This window comes from Danio rerio, chromosome 7, assembly GCF_049306965.1.
Source record: "Danio rerio strain Tuebingen ecotype United States chromosome 7, GRCz12tu, whole genome shotgun sequence".
NCBI lineage: Eukaryota > Metazoa > Chordata > Actinopteri > Cypriniformes > Danionidae > Danio > Danio rerio.
Window position 1 is genome coordinate 53659994 of NC_133182.1, and position 15908 is coordinate 53675901.

General features: G+C 33.5%; 1 protein-coding gene and 1 long non-coding RNA gene across 2 annotated transcripts in view; both read left to right on the forward strand.

Annotated features, from left to right (window-relative positions):
- Positions 1–1409: 1409 nt before the first annotated feature.
- si:ch211-122f10.4 lies at positions 1410–10159 on the forward strand. Its single transcript, NM_001386652.1, has 11 exons — positions 1410–1678; positions 2357–2468; positions 2637–2774; positions 2909–3070; positions 3242–3333; positions 4200–4284; positions 4364–4504; positions 7205–7341; positions 7421–7583; positions 7673–7762; positions 9265–10159. Exons 1-11 carry the CDS (start codon positions 1509–1511, stop codon positions 9346–9348), a joined length of 1374 nt encoding a protein of 457 aa, NP_001373581.1. The 5' UTR covers positions 1410–1508; the 3' UTR covers positions 9349–10159.
- A 3930-nt stretch (positions 10160–14089) lies between these two features.
- LOC141375134 (uncharacterized) overlaps positions 14090–15908 on the forward strand; it is a 34491-nt gene continuing 32672 nt past the window's right edge. The window contains exon 1 of the long non-coding RNA XR_012382684.1: positions 14090–14187. This is a non-coding gene — a long non-coding RNA (uncharacterized lncRNA). The remainder of the gene's footprint in view (positions 14188–15908) is intronic.

The window sequence follows — 15908 nt, forward strand, 5'->3', positions numbered from 1 at the left end:
TTAATCAATGATCTAACATGTATTTTGGATTTTTGTAAATATTGTATAGTATTTACAACATAGCTTGCTACATGATGAATAATTAATCTGAAAATGTTTTATAATTTTGAAAGGGACTTAAATTTTAACTAAATTGGAACTAATTAATGCAAATATTTAGTAACATGTTAATTGGACATTCCATTATTGTCCAAACTTTTGTCCAAAAAAATTATTGTGCAAGTTTTTCCAATATGACATATGTTTAAAATTATTATTTTATATCTGCTTTTTTAAATAATGGGTATAGATAATAATAAAATTTTTATATTCAGAACAGGGTTAAGGGAGATATACTCAGATATATATAGATATATATTTTATGAGTTTTTTTTTGCTCAGAAGTAGCACTGCAGGACTTGGTTGTCCATTAGCAACAAGCAGTTTCCCGGCTTGCTCACCAGATGACACAAAAGACAAAAACTGTTTCTTGGAGTACCACAAAGTGAATTGGAAACATGACCTACTCAATGAGGATTTGAGATATTGGATTTGGATCCCATATTGTTTTTGTTGTTGTTCTGCCACAAAAAAAAAAGAAATTTGTTACATTGTTTGAAAAGATTTATATAAAAAGTTATTGTTCATATCATATTCAGACGTCAGTGTCTAATTACCACACTGAGCCAATGTTGCAAATCTGCAACATCACAGAACGCCTTGCATGTGAAGGTCTCTCTAAAAAAGTCAGGATTCTATTGTATACCCCATTTGATAATTTTCCCCAAATATCAGATTTTTCCTGTTTCTAAAACTTAATTTGAGCCTGAGAGGAATTATGTTAACTATATGAAGTAATTGAGTTGGCACTGTACCTCACAGCAGATCGCTGGTTTGAGTCACAGCAAGGCAGTTGGCATTTCTGTCTAAAGTTAGCATGTTCTCCCCGTGTTCGTTCGTGTGGGTTTCCTCTGGGTGGATTGAGTAAACAGCTGTAGTGTATGTGTGTGAATGTATGTTTTCCAGTGCTGCAGATGGAAGGGCAAACACTGCGTAAAACATGCTGGATAAGTTGGTGGTTCATTCCGCTGTGGCGACCCCTGATGAATAAAAGGACTAAGCTAAAGGAAAATGAATAACTGAATATAAAGTAATTTTGAAATTAGGCTTTTAACGTTAGATCCCATAAAAATATAAATTACTTTTAAAAGATATTTTAGCATAAAATGGCTAACTAGTATAGCAAAACACCCAGCAGTTCCAATTACTGAATAAGTTTACTATGCGATTGTTGAGGCTATAATCCGATGATTAATAATATCGAACATAAACAATTATTTACAAGGAGAAATCGCGCGCGAGAGATGGCGGAAGTGCTGACTCGGAGATCGGACTCCGGTTAATGTTTGGCTTGGCAGCATCATCTGACTACAGTAAAAGTCATATGACCATCAAGGAAGAGAAACTCAAACTCCACATCAGGGTCTCCAGACTCCTGTATCTATGTTCATGTCTAGCAGACTGTGAAAATGTTTTCTCTCCGTGTCTTCTGCAGTTTTGTGTTCTTGTCTCTGCATGCTGTGAGTGGCATGTATGATCCAGATGAGGTGCTGGATCTGCCGGGCATGTCTTTTAAACCCAGTTACCGTCAGTGGTCTGGATATCTGAAGGCCAGTTCTGGAAAGTTTTTGCATTACTGGTGAGTTTCTTGTGTCTTTTATGTGTGTGTTGTCAGCCCTAGGTTTTGCTTATGAGAATGTGTTTAATTCAGTCTAGATGATGGCGTTTCCGCATTCACTCCGAGTCAAAAACAACCATTAAAAACAATTTAAGCCACTTTAATATTTCAATTCGTAAGAAGTATTTTTTTTCATTCATCAATAAAAACTGTTTATAAGATTTCATGTTGTTATAAAAGAGCAGTTCATCCATAAATTTGCCGTGTTTGTTTTTTTTTATTTTGTCAGTAAAACATGAAGATTGTCCTCTGTGGTTCTTTGTATTCTGTAAAATACAAGTCAACAACAACTATAGCAGCTCTTTGAGAATAAAGTATAATTATTATATTAATATGTAGGCAAAACTAAATTAATGAGCCTTGAGTTTATTTTTGTTTTGCTTCCATATATTTTTGGCTGTTAAATAAATAGTAACCATTTATTTGCCCTATGTAAATGACCTAAGTACTTTTTATTTTTTTATATTAATTATGTTAGTGGTAGTGCATACTATTAATATTTCATAAGCCATGGTGTCAGATGGTAAGGTGAGATTAGAGTGCATGTACAATTGTAAAAATCTTTAGAGAATTGTTGTCTTGTTTGAGTGTCTTTGGTAATCAAATGAGTTTAAATGAAAGAGTATGTGTTTATTACAGGTTTGTGACGTCTCAGAGAGACCCAGTAAAGGATCCAGTGGTGTTGTGGCTGAACGGAGGGCCAGGCTGCAGCTCTTTGGATGGGTTTCTGTCAGAAAATGGCCCTTTTCATGTAGGTTTATACCTATGAACAGGAGTTTGTCATAAAAAAATTACAATGCATTTCTCTGCAACTGCTTTAATCTCAAAAATAAGAAGTCCTGAAGTCATTATCTTCAATAGCACAAAGCCATAAATGTTGTGATGATTTTTTTTTTGTACATCACTTTGTGGTCCTTAGGTCAGAGATAATGGAGCCACTCTTTACGAGAATGAGTTCAGCTGGAATAAAATTGCCAATGTTTTGTATATTGAGTCACCTGCTGGAGTGGGTTATTCCTACTCCGATGACCAAAAATATCAAACCAATGATAATGAGGTAAGTGTATAAACATCTACAGACATTCACACACCATGAACACAGTCTTCTTCACTTAATCCCACGATAAAATGTCCCATAGTCTATAAACAAAGTCCTGTTTTAGACATGCCGTAATAAATCTTTTCCTGTAGGTAGCAGATAACAATTACTTGGCTTTACAAAGCTTTTTTGCCAAGTTCCCAAATTTCACCCATAATGAGTTCTTCATTTTTGGTGAGAGTTATGGAGGCATCTATGCACCCACGCTCAGTCTGAGAGTGGCCACTGGAGGTCAGCTCAAAGTCAACTTTAAGGTACGCTCACATGTGCATGTTTAATTTTAACATTTCATTGGTTAATAAAATGATGCATACAATGTTGACTTTTACTTTCATTAGATACTTATTTTGAAGGAAAGGTTCAAAAAAAGATTGAATGTAATTATGTCTGTTTATTCTTTTATTGCTGTCATTATTTCTTTTCAGGGCTTTGCTGTGGGAAATGGCATTAGTAGCTTTGCACTAAATGACCAGTCACTGATCTACTTTGGTAACTACCATGGCCTGTTTGGAGAACAGTAAGCTATATCAGTTATTGATATTTGTGCCCACTCATGTACAGTTAAAGTCAGAATTATTAGCACTCCTGAATATTTTTCCCCAATTTCTTTTTAAGGAAAATAAGTTTTTTCAACACATTTTTAAACATAATAGTTTTAATAACTCATTTAAAATAATTGGTTTATTTTATCTTTGCCATGATGATAGTACATAATATTTGACTAGATATTTTTTCAAGACACTTCTATACAGCTTAAAGTGACATTTAAAGGCTTAATTGGGTGAATAGGCTATTTAGGCAAATCATTGCATGATGATTTGTTCTCTAGACGATCAAAAACGATCAGCTTTTATTCTAGCTGAAATAAAACAAATAAACTTTCTCCAGAAGAAAAAAATATTATCATACATACTGTAAAAATTCCTTCCACTGTTATACATCATTTGAGAAATATTTTAAAAAGAAAAAAAAAATTACAAGCTAATAATTTATCTTCAACTGTATATGAGTCTAAGATGAAAAGGGGTTTTAGGCTATGAAAAAAGTGATTTTAAAATAACTTAATTTTAGTAAAAATGATTTAAGTAAAAAAAAATTTTTAGTAAAAATTATTTAATTTTTTATAAACATTGAATAAATATTGAACAACACCAATATTTTGGAACACTACAGCATGGAACAATATTTTTGCAATTTGTTTTTACAGAAATAATTAGAAACATTAATGCAGATACTTTACTTGAATATGATATGCTATTGGATTAAATAAAACTTGAGAGAATTGTATTTAATGCAAACACTAAAATGTGTATGACCCTATATAGTAACGCCAACATTGAATATACTTATAAATATTTAATAAATATGTTATTTTTTCTTCAGGCTCTGGAAGGATCTAAATGACAACTGCTGTGAAAATGGAGTCTGCAACTTCTACAACAATTCCAAAAAGTCCTGCGCTGATGTGGTAAGCTGAACACATCCGTATGCTCCTTATTGCTGTGCAACTGTACAAACAGTTGTTTAAAGTCACTTGTATTTTTCAGGTATTGCATGCCTTTAATATAATCTATAACTCTGGGCTGAATGTGTATGCGCTGTACCTTGACTGTGCTGGTGGAGTCCAATCTCAGAGAGCAATGACGCACCTTTTCAGAAACTTCAGGAAGCATTGGGAAACCAATCAGGTGAGGCCTGTTCATACTCATGCAGCCCTCGAACATTCCCCCCCCCCCATATGTTCATTGAATTTGTTTCCTTTTTTCAGTCAACTAACAATGCAGCTTACAGAACTGCAAAATCCACCCCATTCTTATACATATTCATATTGAATATAAAAAAATACTTTCTTAGTGTGCTTCACTCAGGTGAGTGAGTAGGCTTGACAAACCACCTGTAGGATGCTCTCATCTCCACATACACTATGCACTATACACTTTATTAACACTTCATGTTTCTGAAAGCATCCTTCAATTCTTAGTGTGTGCTCCGCAGTGAGCCTGACAAACCACCTGTAGAACACACTTTTTCTTCTCCATGTTCTTGTAGAACTTATCACTTATCAGAGCCTTATCATAGCATTTATATACTGCTACTCTCAGATGATATGAAGGACATCTTTTTTTCTCACTTGTAAGTTGATTTGGAAAAACTGCCTGCTAAATGAGTAAATGCAAGTGTAAATGAATCGACTAATAAAAAAAATAATTATTATAATTATTATTGTTATTATTACTGTGTGTGTGTGTGTGTGTGTGTAGTCTAAGTCAGAATTATCAGCTCCCTTTTAAATTTTGTTCCCTTTTTTTAATATTTCCCAAATGATGTTTAACAGAGCAAGGAAATTTTCACAGTATGTCTGATTAATATTTTTTTCTTCTGGAGAGAGTCTTATTTGTTTTATTTCAACTAGAATAAAAGCAGTTTTTAATAAAAAAAAAAAAAATTCAAGGTCAAAATTATTACCCCCTTTAAGCTCAATTTTTTTTTTAACAAACCATCATTATACAATAACTTGCCTAATTACCCTAACCTGCCTAGTTAAGCCTTTAAATGTCTGTAAAGCTGTAAAGAAGTATCCTGAAAAATATAGTGTCAAATATCCCTTACTGTTATCATGGCTAAGATAAAATAAATCAGTTATTAGAAATGAGTTATTAAAACTATTATGTTTAGAAATGTGTTGGAAAAAAATATCTATTAGGTACAGTCAATATTTTTGTTTTACATGTTTATATATGGTTTCAAAAGGTGGTCAAAGTCCTTCTGCTTGCCATTAAGGATATAAAACACTCTCTCCAGTTTGCTACAATTCAATATCTCGTTTTTTCTTAATTCTAAAGGCCTGTTTACACCAAGCACAATAACTATAAAGATAAGGATAAAGATGAGTTCTAAAAATCTTTCACAGTGTTAAAGAATAGCATAGTTCACACCACAACTACAGCGATACAGATAAAGAGGAACGATGCTGTTGTGATTACTTTTTTGTCACAATTTTTCCTACCTGATGAATGATAAAACAGTGACAAACATTCAGAATCCATTGAAAATTAAAGGGCTTGTGCAGTTTTAAGATACAGAAAATGCTGTCAAGAAGCACATTGCTTGATGTTAACTCCTCTTTTAAAAGATTTTTTATACCATGGGAAATAATGATAAAAAAATACGTGAAAGTTATGAAATTCATGCTGGCAAATTAAAGTATAAAGTACTGCATGAAGTGCTAGTGTCAGTGTCTTTGTGTTGCCTTCTTTAAAAATGCTGCGGAACCGACTGATTAAATTGATTACATGTAACAAGCTCATTAGTTTGTTCAGAAGCAGTAGCAGCACACTGAGGACATCTGCTGATCACAAGGGATAATGCACAATTAAAAGCAGAATCTAAAAAAAACGGATCATTATCACTGTGGACACAAATATATTTCTTTATATGTCTATTTATTGTTATCCTGCTTGGTGAAACACGACAAGTATTGAACACTTCACCATTTTTCTCAGAAAACATATTTCTAAAGGTCCTATTAACTTGAAATTTTCACCGGATGTTGGTAAAAACCAAAGAAAACCATATATGCTAAGAAAACAAATCTAATTAGTTTACAAATGAAGTCATGTGCAATAAAATGAAATGATGCAGGGAAAAAGTATTGAGCACATGAAGAAAGAGAGGTGTAGAAAGACCAGACAGCAGCTGAAATCTCTCAGTAGTTCTTCAGCAACCCTTTGTGCTTCCTCAATGTAAATGAATATCAGCTGCTTCAGTCCAACATCTACATTAGCAGGAGGGTGAAGATGAAACCAGGGTGGACATTTCAGCAAGACAATGATCCAAAATACAGCCAAGGAAACTCTCAGATGCTTTCAGAGAAAGAAAATCAAGCTGTAGAATGGCTCAGGCATTCACCTGACTTGAATCCAATAGAAAATACAGAATAAAGATCAGATTTGAGAGACGAGACCCACAGAACCCTCAAGATTTTTCAGTCCATTGAAGTCTGTGGAAAAAAACACACCTGAGCAATGCCTGTAATTACATACCCCACACGAGAGGTGTCTTCAAGCTGCCATCACCAAAAAAGCCTTTTATATAAAGTATTAAATACATTTCAATAGTTCAGTGCTTCCTCCTTGTGTCATTTCATTGTTATTACACAGAACTCAATATTCAGTTTCTCTGTTTGTCTTATTTTTATGTTTGTATTGTTTGTTTATTTTATCAATATATTGTTCAATTCCATATTAACAGCTCCTTTAGAAAATATTATTCCCTGGAAAAAACATGACATGTTCAATACTTATTTTCCACACTGTATATGCCTCTGCGGCTTTCCAACATAAACCAAATGAAAGCAACCGGTGACATGTGCTTTTTTGTTTGCTCAGATAGTAGACAGTACCCCAAGTGTTCAAGGAGTGCCTCCGTGCATCAACAGTACCGCTCAGCTGAACTGGCTTAACCGAGGAGATGTGAGGAAAGCGCTGCACATTCCTGATGTACTTCCGGCATGGGACATCTGCAGGTAAACCAAAACCTCACTTAATTTCAGTGTGTGCGTCTGAATGTCTACATGGAGTGTTCTCTCTCTTTTTTTTATTCAGTGATGTTGTGGGAAACCAGTATCACACCATTTACGAAACCATGAAGGACATTTATGTGAAGCTGCTGGCTGTCGGTCTGAGAGCTTTGGTCTATAATGGAGACACAGATATGGCTTGTAACTTTCTTGGAGATCAGTGGTTCGTGGAGCAGCTTGGACAGAAGGTGATCTCAGTTGTTATCTGAGATGCGATGCTCTGGAGAGTTTATTACACTTTCTAAGTTTAATGTTGGGTTTTTCTTTCCTCTTTAAGGCAAGCACACAATACCAGCCCTGGATTTATGATAAGCAGATTGCTGGGTTCTACCAGCAGTTTGGGAACATCACTTTTCTCACAGTCAAGGTAGGTTTCAGAAATGCTGATGGAGAACACGTGGTCAGATTTATTTATTTAAATATTTAATTTTTCAAGATGTTTCTTCAGTTTTGTCTTTTTGTTTTCCGGTTGCAATTGTAATGGTGATCTATTCTTTCAAGTTCTCCGCCATTTCTATAGAGACTCAGCACAAAGGATTTGATGTGTAAATCCACAAACTTGCAATGTAGCAGATTACTATTCCTTTGTCGGGAAACAACAAAAATCAAAAAACAAACTTGAGAACTATTTACACTTTTTTCAAGCTTTAATTTAAATATGGTGTCGAATAGTGGTCAAAAGACTGTCTACCATCAAGCCCCTTCCTACTTTATCTTTTTTCCCGGTTGCTTACACATATATATGATGTATGACATTAGTTAACATATGTAATGTCATGTACGTAATATAATAACACAAAATATGCTAAATACGTGCTGTATCAAATAACTAAATTTCTAAATACAAATAATAGAATAATATAGAAAAATATTACACGTTTCTGAGTGCTCTTTATGGCTCTAACAGTAATTTTATATTATTTGTAATTTTAAGTACTTAATTTGTAATTATAATACTTAATAAGTAAATTTAAGCACTTATTTTGTTTCATTTAAAATTTAGAGGGGGGTGTCACAGTTGCACAGTGGGTAGCACGATTGCCTTATAGCAAGAATGTCACTGGTGTGCTCCGGTTTCCCCCACATTCCAAAGACATGGGCTATAGGTGAATTGAATATGCTAAATTGTCTGAAGTGTATGAGTGTGTATGGATGTTTCACAGTGATGGGTTGCAGCTGGAAGGGCATCCACTGCGTAAAACATGTGTTGGATAAGTTGGTGGTTCATTCTGCTGTGGTGACCCCAGATTAATAAAGGGACTACGCTGAAAAGAAAATGAATCAATGAATAAAATGTATAGGCACTAAAGAAGTAAGGTTGTTCTTAATATTATTATTATTATTATTATTAGATATTGTTATTATTTATTTGGATCAGTTGGACAATTAGGCTAAACAGCGAAAGCACCCAACTGTTATTGTCATTATATACCTAAAAGGTTGCTGAATTCTCATGACCATTAAGTTCAGATGGTTGAGGTCAAAATATTTGTTTTATTTTTTTTCCTAACACAATTTCAACAAGTAAATCAAGCACAAAACTTCAAAACCTTTACAAACACTGTTCATTTAAACTTCATTAGAAAAATCATTAAAAATGTATCACAGTTTCCACAAAAATAGTGATATCATAGTGATATCTTAATGAACTAGGATCCTGTGATTTCTGAGTAAACTTGCTAAAATTTTAGATTGTCCATCACAGCGATAATACATATTTTAAAATGTTAAAGTACAATCACGTTTTAAAATTGGATTCTTATGTCACAATATTACTGTTTATTGCTAGCTTTGCAGGTGTTCTTTAAAAAACATATGTAAAACATAATATATCTACAGTGATATTTACTAAATCTTTTGTTGTAACAGGGCGCAGGTCACATGGTTCCTCAATGGGCTCCGGGTCCATCTCTCCAGATGCTCCAGAGATTCCTGTCTAACAAGCCTTACTGAACTTCCTGCAGATCATTTCCTGTTGCACCTGATTTTAAGAAGTAATGCAACATAGATTTGAAGTTTGTTAAGAAAAACTTTGACATGAATGAATCTTTACGACACATTACTCAGGGACTGTTGGGTGTAAATTTGTTTACATTATTTTTTGGTTAATTGTTTTTTTTTGTTTTTTTTACTGCATTTTATTTGGACAATAGGGATGGCTTTCATATTCATGTTGATCTAAGCACATTTTGTTCTTAAAATGTTTCATTCATTTTCCTTCGGCTTAGTCCCTTTATTCATCAGGGGTCGCGACAGAGGAATGAACCGCCAACTTTTCCAGCATATATTTTACACAGCTTATGCCCTTCCAGCTGCAACCCAGTACTGGTAAACATCCATTCACTCACATTCATGCACATACACTACGGACAATTTAGTTCATCAGTTCACCTATAGTTCATGTCTTTGGAATGTGGGGGAAACTGGAGCACCCGGAGGAATCCCATGCCAACACGTAGAGAACATGCAAACTCCACACAGAAATGCCAACTGACCCTGCCGAGGCTGGAACCAGCAACTTTCTTGCTGTGAGGTGTCAGTGCTTAACGACTGAGCCAACGTGCTGCCCTAAAATGTTTCAGACATGCAGTTTAAAGAGTCAAATAATGCAAATCATAGATCATTATGAGGCAGTTTTGATGTGGATCATTCGTTCTTTATTTCCCTCACAAATGTCTTTAAATCACTGGACAATGCTTTGAGATCTGTTAAATTAATAATGCTCTTTTGTATGTTGTGAAATAAAGTACTGAGGAGAAATGAATATTTTAGTCTTCGTTCTGAGTCTGTCCTTAAGAAATACAGCATTGAAACCAAAAATGTCAGGCAAAGATCGCCTAGTTGACCGTTCAAGGAACAGTCTTGTGTATTTGCAATATATACAACATGGCAAATGTCCTTAAAGAAGCAACGTTTTAACAGGAAAATAAATGTTTTTTTTTAATCATGTATTAACATTGAAAAAAAATCTCATTTTAATTATCTTGTTTATTTGTTTGTTTTGTCTTTTTTATTGAATTTTGTTTAAAACAATGAATTGAACAGCCTCTGTTGCTGACATGGCAATAAGTAAAAAGATATAATTACATTATACTTTAGAGAAGTGGCATGAGGGAAAATAAACCGAATAAGGACAATTCTCTGTTGAAAGACTAAAATCAAGAAATGGAGATAACATGTATATAAAGGAAAATACATGCAATTTCAGTTATCAAAGTGGTGTTGAAAATGAAACCAATGGACTGAAACGAAAGTAATGTTTAAAATGTACAGTAGGTGGCGGTCTCTGGTCGCTTCAGTATCCACAAAGACAAACGAAGGAGAACAGGCATAAAAGTGTGGTCTCTCACGCGGGCGGGCCTCAGTCGATCCATCTTCAAAACGCGGATGTGCTGAAATGAGGTAAATCATTTTTGTTCGTTTAGTCAAGGAATAGACTCAGAGCATGTTGTTTTACTAAGCTATATACTGTACGATACTAATGTAAGGAATTTTAACTCTCGTGTCAAACTGCATCGTGTTTAAGTTCCGTGTCTGTGTGACTGGGAGCTACGCTACGGTGCAACAGTATATCTCTTTATCATTTTGGGCTTTATCTTACTGCTAGTTGAGCCCTTCTGAAGAGAGAAACACTATATACAATGTTGTGAATATGATCTGGAAATATAAGCTTCTTTGTTGGCCAAATATCAAACTAATGCGATGTTTCTTCATGTGTTTAACAGCGGCTGGAAGATCACACCAGAAGAAGAGGAACCTTAAGCTACATTAACTTGCTGCTTTTTTGCTGTATGTTGTGTTTGTTTATTCATAGGGATAAGTTAAAACATTCACTTAACTTTGTAGTCAAACAATAAATTATGATCTGTCTAGTATACAATTTCATAACTGTGGTTTCAATGCTGTGAAAAAAATAAAATGGCGAAAATGCACTCGGAGTCTTATGATTGCACACACAGTATAACAGTTCGTAATTGATAAATGCTGAATGGGTGTCAGTTTATAATGACTGCACACCAACCATTTATTAAGACTATAAATAATTTATAAATGAAGCATTAACTCTACATCAACAGAACCTGTTCTTGATTTATGAGTACAAACAATGTGCTTGATGGTGTCTACATGCTGTGTAAATGATTCATTCATTAATAAATCAATTACTGCATTATTTTCAAACCAGTTATTTAAGAGTATTTGGTTTTAAGATAATTCTGAATAAGATAATGATTAATAATTGTATAAAATCAACATAAATCTTTTTAAGGTTTATAGTAATAGTTACTTTGTATGATAATAATTGCTTTGTTTATATTCTAAACATTAAGTAAAATAAGGACAACAGTGTGACTCGGAACAAAATGCATCAGTAAATATGTCTTATCAAATCTGCAATCTAATCTAGAAGTAAAATTGCTGTTCAGTTTAAACTGCTGAATAGCACAAGTGTCAAAATACAACACAATTTGATTAAAAGCAGTATAATTTAAGATGATACAACAGGTCCATGATTTAAAGCAGATTAACTAAACAGTAATTTTATATTTTAGACTACGTTTCATTTGATGCAGTTTCATATTTGTAGGTTAAAATTAATATTGTTTTTGGTTAATTTGCATTTTCTGCTTTGAATATAACTTATACAATTGTAATTTATAACAAGTTTGCAAATCATAAAGAGTCCTCACCGCATGAGCTCACAAAACTTGTGTTAATAAAGCATATTACCATACAAATGAACTATTAGGTTCTATATGCCTGAAAAATAAGAATAAATCTTCGTTCAAATAGTTTATTAATTGTTTTGTCCATTCGGAATGATCTTAAAACCACCGATTATTCTTAAGTAACCGTTTTGTAAATAACGCAACACTTACTGTAGTGGTGTGTGTTAATTCTTGTAAGCTATCCATTAGCTAATGCCTAATTATTCATCATGTGCAGTTTTTATAAAGCATTATTAATGAAGGAAATAAAGCTATTAACACATTTAAATGAATACCAAAAATAAATGCTCTTAATTTAAATACTCTTAATGTTTTTTTTTTTCTTTACTAGAACTTTTTAGTACATTGTTTGTAAAAAAGCAATGGTTACGTGCATATTGATGAGTCAAAAATGTCTAAACAGGCAAAACAAAAATAATACCTGTGGCTCTCACTACATGTAGTCTTACGTGAAACAACTGGTATTTACAGCATTATTCATTTGAGTCTACAACCTTGACAAACACAGTTGAGAATGTTCATAAACATCCAAATAACAAGCTTCCTGTCAAAGACCTTAATAATATATATTAATTAAATAACCCTTGTGCACTGTTCAAATTTACTAGCTTTTTGTTATGTTCGGCATGAAAACATTCACTGAATGAAACTGCTGTAAAAATGCATCAGATTAATAATTTTTTCAAGATTGTTTTTTCATAAATCTGATAATCAACCTCAGTCCTGAGCAAAACAATTAAATAGCTTAGAAAATGACATGAACTCTTTAATTCACAAATTAATAGATTATGTCACTGATTTGCCTTAAAAAACACGTATTTTCAATATAAAAAGTAGTTGTGAACTGAATTTAATTTTATCTTTTTAACATTTTATCAGTCTTGGACTATCTTTATATTTATATTATCAGAAACTAATGGAAACGAACAAATCCCACCTGCCACACGGATTATTTTTTATGCAAAAAGTGAGAATAAACAATCACAGTACATAAGGAAAGTTAAAAAAAAACATTTTAAAATTAAAAAGAAGGGATTAATCACACATTAAACAAAAATATTATATAATTAACCAATTTCAGTTGTTTTTAAAGCCTTTTTTGTAAAAAAGTTAAAAATAGTTTTAAAGTAATACTGCATTTTAGTAAGCAAACTGAAAAACCGGTTTTTGGTTTGAAAATTTACATTTATGTACAGTCGAAGTCAGAATTATTAGCCCTCTTGAATTATTAGTCCCTCAATTTCTGTTTAACAGGTTTTTTTCAGCATATTTCTAATAACTGATTTATTTCATCTTTGCCATGATGACAGTAAATAATATTTGACTAGAAAATTTGCAAGACACTTTTATACAGCATAAAGTGATATTTAAAGGCTTAACTAGGTTAATTAGGTTAACTAGGCAGGTTAGGATAATTAGGCAAGTTCTTGTATAATGATAGTTTGTTCTGTAGATATTGAAAAAACATTTTGCTTAAAGGGGTTACTATTTTTTACCTTAAAATAGTGTTTAAAAAAATGTAAAAAAATAAATAAAAATTATTTTAGCTGAAATAAAACAAATAAGACTTTCTCCAGAAGAAAAAATATTATCAGACATACTGTGAAAAATTTCCTTGCTCAGTTAAACATCATTTGGTATATGTATATATATATATATATATATATATATATATATATATATATATATATATATATATATATATATATATATATATATATAATATTTAATAATAGGCTAATAATTCTGACTTAAACTGTATACAATTTTGTTAAGATAATGTTAATGCATTGGAGTGACGTCCACTCCCTCTTCACCTGATTGGCAAGAGGAGCAACTGTGAATCTCGTTAAGTGGACCACCTGTGATTTAAATGAAACTGGCATGGCATCTTTTAAAAACATAAGCGCAGAATGTGGGAGCAAGAGTGAAGAGGAAAATACCATGAGCACGCAAAACATTCAAATATGAGCAGAGCAACAGAATTGGTCTAAACACGTTTTCATTTCGCTCATTATCTTTTGGTACCCGATTCTTTAGCTGGGAATTTGATCCTATAAACCAGGTAAGCAAACTATTAATTCATGCTCTCTTTTACAGTTTCATATATCCGTTATTGTTTTGTCTTGTTTGAAATGCCAGCTTTTTTTGTGCTTTGAATAATGTCTTAGGGAATTTGCATGTAAGCATGTTATTAATTATCTTCAAATGATCTGAATTCCCCATCCTTCTAGTCTGCAGCTTTTCTGCCTGTTTCTGTCTGATACCAGTAGGACATTTTTCCAGAAATTAGTCACTTTTTACTTTTGAAATGGAACCCATGACATCAAGGTATCCTTTTCTTAATGCTAAACTTTGATACACTTATGATTTAAAGATTACAATGTGGCTGATTATTCGTGTCCCTGGACCTCATAGTCCATTTAGATGATGCGTGCACCCGAAAGCCAAATAAATATACTTTACATTGATGTGTTTTTTTAGGATAGGGTAATATTTGTCTTAGGGTTCCACCAACAAAATTTAAACACATTTAATTACATTTAAAATTGTCTAAAGTGCTTAGCGAAAAATTGAGTTTCAATCGAAAATTGAGTTTCGATATATTTACTGTAGGACATTTACTATATGTTTATGAAACATCTTTCATTTGTGCTTTCATTTCATAACTGCAATATGGTTTTGTCGTCTTGCTTTATAGTTACCATTTAATTTTATTAGTGCATCTTACAAAGGTCTTAAAGGAACACTTCACCTTATTTTTTATTTTCAAGCTAAACAGTTGACATCTAATCAGACAAATTTCTGTTCTGGCTGACTATTAGATTAGCTTAGCATAAATCAAAGATTCTAGAACTGGGGTGCCCAAACTCAGTCCTGGAGGGCTGGTGTCCTGCAAAGTTTAGTTCCAACCGCAATTAGACACACCTGGGCTAGCTAATCAAGCTCTTTTTAGTTTTTCCAGAAACTTTCTGTGCAGGTGTGTTGAAGCAAGTAGGAGCTAAAATCTGCAGGATCGAAGGCCCTTTAGGACCGAGTTTGGAAACGCCTGCTCTAGAATAAACAAGACGTGTCACTCATATAGTTTTGAATGGAGGAAAAGTGTAATGGTCAATATGGCAAATGAAGCCACGCCTTCTAGTACAACAGCCATTTAGCAATCGCTGTAGACTGAAGATTTTGTGTAATTTGAATGTTTACAAATGAAAACTTATGAGATAGTCGCTGTTCATTTTTATAGGTGGTTCCTAACATGAAATGTAGTTGTAGGTTTGGTGAACAGTTTTGGAGAATTTGATGTTTCTTCATTCAAACAGAATGCCCGAGAGGCAATTCAAAGATGGCCACCGATTGAAAGGATTTGCCTTAAAGCATAGGTCTCAAACTGTATTCCTGGAGTGCCGCAGCTCTGCACAGTTTTGCTCTAACTCTAATCAAACGCAGCTGATCCAACTATTTAAGGTGTTCAAGATGCCTGCTGCGGTCACACAAGAGTTCGGCTGCGTCGGAAACCGCATACTTCCATACTATATAGTACACCAAAATCAGTATGCGAGCCGAGTAGTATGTCCAAATACATAGAATTCGAAAATCAGTATACGGAAAGTACCCGGATGACTTACTACTTCCGGCGAAATTATGGAGTGCGCATCTCATGCAAGCTGCGCTATCCCATGATGCCCCGCGAGCGAATTCATGAATGGGAGTGAAACGACGCAAATTACGCAGGTAGGTCGCGTGACCATGACAAAATGGCGGATGTAGTATGTCCGAATTCCATTCATA

Excerpts from the sequence above, each read along its gene's own strand:
- si:ch211-122f10.4 (NM_001386652.1), top strand. The coding sequence starts at position 1,509 with ATGTTTTCTCTCCGTGTCTTCTGCAGTTTTGTGTTCTTGTCTCTGCAT. Across the intron at positions 2,775-2,908 it reads ATCAAACCAATGATAATGAG|GTAGCAGATAACAATTACTT; the intron begins GTAAGTGTATAA and ends CTTTTCCTGTAG. Across the intron at positions 4,505-7,204 it reads AGCATTGGGAAACCAATCAG|ATAGTAGACAGTACCCCAAG; the intron begins GTGAGGCCTGTT and ends TTGTTTGCTCAG.